Source organism: Maniola hyperantus, chromosome 6 (genome assembly GCF_902806685.2).
Source record: "Maniola hyperantus chromosome 6, iAphHyp1.2, whole genome shotgun sequence".
Classification (NCBI taxonomy): Eukaryota; Metazoa; Arthropoda; class Insecta; order Lepidoptera; family Nymphalidae; genus Maniola; species Maniola hyperantus.
In genome coordinates this window covers 7,745,633-7,749,815 of record NC_048541.1, presented here as the reverse complement: position 1 = coordinate 7,749,815, position 4,183 = coordinate 7,745,633, and the positions used below count along the sequence as shown (strand labels likewise).

Below are 4,183 nucleotides of genomic sequence, written 5' to 3'. Positions count from 1 at the left end.
ATCTTTGCTGTTGCGATGCCCTCACCTCGGGATAATGGACCGCCCCGCTCCCGCAGCTCGTCTCTCCCTAAACTACGAGGGTTGTCACTTTTTTCGATATAAAATATTATTTAGCAATTCAGAAAGCTAAATCTTTTATCTTTTAATCATCATCAACCCATTGCCTGCCCACTACTGAGAACGGATCTGCTCTGAGAACGAGAAGGGCTTCTTCTTCTTCTTCTTCTTCGCTCTGGGCTGGTTTCCGCACTTAAACGTTTCCGTCTGTTGTGCGTGCATTGCCCCTCCCCGCTGAAGTCTTCACTCCAGCCATCCAAGCTCACTCCAGAAGCCGAGTAGACCGCCCAGGTTGCCGAGGGCTTCATGGAATGAGGTCGGGGAACCCAAATGGCGTTCGCGTTGATCTGCTACGCCCGTGCACTCCAGGAGCACGTGCGTCGGTGTTTCATCGACCTCCATGCATGCCCTGCACAAAGGACTGTCGGTGACACCTATAACGAAAAGGTGTTTGTTTAGTGGGCTATGCCCTGTTATGAGTCCCACCACCTTTCTAAGTTTACCTCTGTCCAGGCGGAGTAGTTTGTTAGTTTGCCGTTTGTCTATGTTGGGGAAAGCCTCTTTGGCTTGCCTGCAGTCTGTTGTGTTCGCCCATAGTTGGGAATGCTCTTTTTGTGTTAGTTCATGCAACCAGGTTTTATACTCACTGAAGGGTATGGGAACAATAGGTTCTGGCCCGATCACCTTCAATGTCGTAGCCTTTCGTGCTAGTGCGTCGGCCGCCTCGTTTCCCTGGTCTCCATCATGTCCTTTGACCCACCTTAGGGTGATGTCGTTTGACATGGCGAGTGTTTCCAGAGTCTTGTGGCAGTCTTGTATAAGTTGTGAGGTCGTCGAGAATCTAGCCAAGGCTTTAAGAGCAGCTTGGCTATCAGAGTTAATGTTAATTTTAAAGTTTGTTACCTGTCGATTGGCCACGGCTATAGCCGCGGTCATAATGCCCACACACTCTGCTTGGAAGACAGAGTTGTCCTTACCGAGTGCGTGACTTATTCTCATGTTTAGTTCTTGGCAGTAGGCTCCAGCTCCTGTGCCCGTTTTCGTTTTGGATCCGTCGGTGTACACTTCTATTGTGTCTTGTGCTGGCTTCGGATCTAAGTTCTTCTCTGAGTTTATCTTGTAGTTTTTGTCTAGTATGTGTTGTTTTTCGGTTCTGTCGCATTTCCACTGCAAACGTGGTTCTTTGTTTATGCTTTGCCCTAGAATTTTAGTGTGCATTGTGTTTTGTTCTTTCCAATGCCCTGAGGTTTTCAGTCTCAGGGCTGCGAGTGTTGCTTCTTCTTTGATGTGTATGTGTAGGGGCGGAATGCCCAATATGACTTCTAACGCTGCTGTTGGTGTGGTACTCATGCAGCCGGTAATGGCGAGGCATGCTTGTCGTTGAAATTTCTGTAGTTCTTGCTGGGCGGTAGTAAGGAGAGTTCTTGGCCACCATACAAGTGCAGCATATGTTAGTGAACATCTTACTACCGATAGGTATAACCATTTCATTATCTTTGGTTTTAGCCCCCATTTTTTCCCTAGCATGCGTTTGCATTGGTTTAGTATTGCTAGTGATTTTTTGGTTTTATCTTCTGTATGCCTTTTCCAGCTGAGTTTGCTGTCCAGTGTCACACCGAGATATTTTACCTCTGCGGACAGTTCAAGGCTTGTGTTAAACAAAGTTGGTGGTTTGGTTAGTTCAATTTTCCTTTTGTTGGTAAACAGTATCATCTCTGTTTTCTTCGGATTTACTGTAAGTTCGTTTTCATTGCACCATCTTTCTATTAAGCGCAAAGCTCGTTGCATGACTTCGTATAATGTGTTTTCTAGCTTGCCACTGATTAGGATGGTGAGATCATCTGCATAACCAATGGTATAGAACCCACTTTTGTTTAGTTTGGTTATCAGGTCGTCAACTACAAGGTTCCATAGTATTGGTGACAGGACACCTCCTTGAGGACAGCCTCTCGCCACTATGCCTTTTGTGACTCCGTTGATGTCTAGTTGTATGATTCTCTGTTCTAGTAAAGCTCTTATCCAGCTGCGTATGGTTTTTGACGCCTTGTATCTTCCCAAGGCTTTGTCTATGCTATCGAAAGTTGTTTTATCAAAGGCTCCTTCAATGTCTATGAACACGCCTAGTGTCGATAATTTGTTTTCGAGGTCATGTTCGATTTTGGTAACAACAGAATGAAGTGCGGTTTCTGTTGATTTGCCCGTACTGTAAGCGTGTTGATGTGAGTGTAAAGGTAGATGTTTTAAGGTTCTGTCCCTGAGGGACCTATCGACAAGTCTTTCGAGCGTTTTTAGTAGGAAAGATGTAAGGCTGATTGGTCTGAAGGACTTCGGCAATGTGTAGTCACTCCTTCCAGGTTTTGGTAGGAAGACCACTTTCACTTCTCTCCAGGCCATTGGTATGTATTTGTATGCTATGCAGGCCTTGTATATTATTTCCAGCCATGGTGTCAGTTGAAGTTTTCCCCATTGTAAAAGTGCTGGGAAAATGGTGTCGGTCCCTCCTGTTTTGAAAGGGTGGAAGGTGTCAATAGCCCAGCTGATTCTATCTCGCGTGACTATGTTGTTGGCAAAGTCCCAATCCTCTTCTATTGGATGGTGACCAAGAGTGCTTCCCCAGTCTGTTGAATCTACTATTCTACAGCCAGGGAAGTGTGTTTCGATGAGCGTTTCGCTTATCTCTTTGTCGTCCTTGGTGTATGTTCCGTCCGCTTTCCTCAGTGAGCCGAGTGTGCGGGTGTTGTCGTTTGCTAGAATCTTGCGTATGCGAGCAGCAGTATCGTTTGATTCTATGCTTGTGCAGAACTTATGCCAGGAAGCTTTTTCCTTTTCCCTGACGCGTTTATTGTATTGGTATTGGGCTTCCTTATAGTTGTCCCAATCTTGTTCTTGCTTGGTGTTTTTGGCTCTGTTGAAAAGATGTCTGAGTTTTTTCCTCATTCTTTCCAGATCAGGACCCCACCAGTTGTTTTTCGATGGTTGCTTTATGTTGTTTTTCTTTAGGGGACAAGCTTGTTCATAGCTTGTCTTAATATATTTCGTAAGTTTATTTACGTTTTCTTCGATGTTGGCGATATCATCGATGTCTTGTGGTTTATTTACGCCTATCTGATGTGTCAGCAGGCTTTTGTATTTTAATCTGTCGGTTTTCCTTGGGTTTCTCCTTGGTACGTGTGGAGTTATCATGAGATCTAGCTCGTAGCATATCCGCCTGTGGTCGGATAGTGAAGGCTCGTCACTGACTCGCCAGTTTTTTACCTGATCTGCGGCTCTGGTTGACGCTAAGGTTATATCAATTATGGTTTGGTACCTACTCGTCACGAAGGTCGGTTCGGTGCCTATGTTAATAATTGTTAGGTTAGTGGTTAGTATATAGTTCACAAATTGCTCACCACGTTTGTTGTTGACTTTGCATCCCCATAGGTTGTGATGCGCGTTGCTATCGACAGAGATAATTAAATCGATGTCGTTATCCTCACAGTGTATTACAAGTTCCACCAGTTCTTTTGGTGGTATTTGGTCTTCGATGGGCATGTATATTGATGCTAGAACCACCGGTCTTGGCGGTCGCCCCATGCCTTGTTGTATTCCATTATTTATTTTGACTGCTGTCAGATCTCTGGAACAGTATTGTGTTAGTAATAGTGCTGTAACACAGCGTGGAATGTAAATGCATGTTCTCGGTGGTTCGTCATTACTGTGTGAATAGATCTTACCATTACAGCTTCCGAAACCACATATGGTTTTTCCCCTGACCCACGGGTCCTGGATCAGGGCGATGGTCTCGTCTTCAACCTCCAGCTGCCTTCGTAGTGTGGCCGTGGCGAGGTGTTTGTGCTGGAGGTTGGTTTGTAAAATTTTTATTTTTCTGTCGCCCTCTGTGCCGGGGGTAGTTCGGCAGGGGCAGTTTTGTCTGACGCGTTTTGTTCCGCCTTTCTCTCCCGGGGTTGTATAGGGTTAATCCGGGAGTCCGCTAGCAGTTCCTCGATGTTGCCGAGGACTGCGCTTACGGAGGGCTCAGGTGTTGCATGTAGCTGTCTGGTTGGTTCATCCACATCCATGTCACCACCCACATCAGGCTCCTCTCGGTTTTCAGGCTCTGAGCTATGCCCGGGCGGTACATCACTCA

At 45.9% G+C, this 4,183-nt stretch overlaps 1 protein-coding gene across 1 annotated transcript; it reads right to left on the bottom strand.

Annotated features, from left to right (window-relative positions):
• Positions 1–229: 229 nt before the first annotated feature.
• On the bottom strand, positions 230–2,310 carry LOC138402426 (uncharacterized). The gene has a single exon (XM_069499033.1). The coding sequence runs from the start codon at positions 1,843–1,845 to the stop codon at positions 301–303; it is 1,545 nt and encodes a 514-aa protein (XP_069355134.1). The 5' UTR covers positions 1,846–2,310; the 3' UTR covers positions 230–300.
• Positions 2,311–4,183: the final 1,873 nt, after the last annotated feature.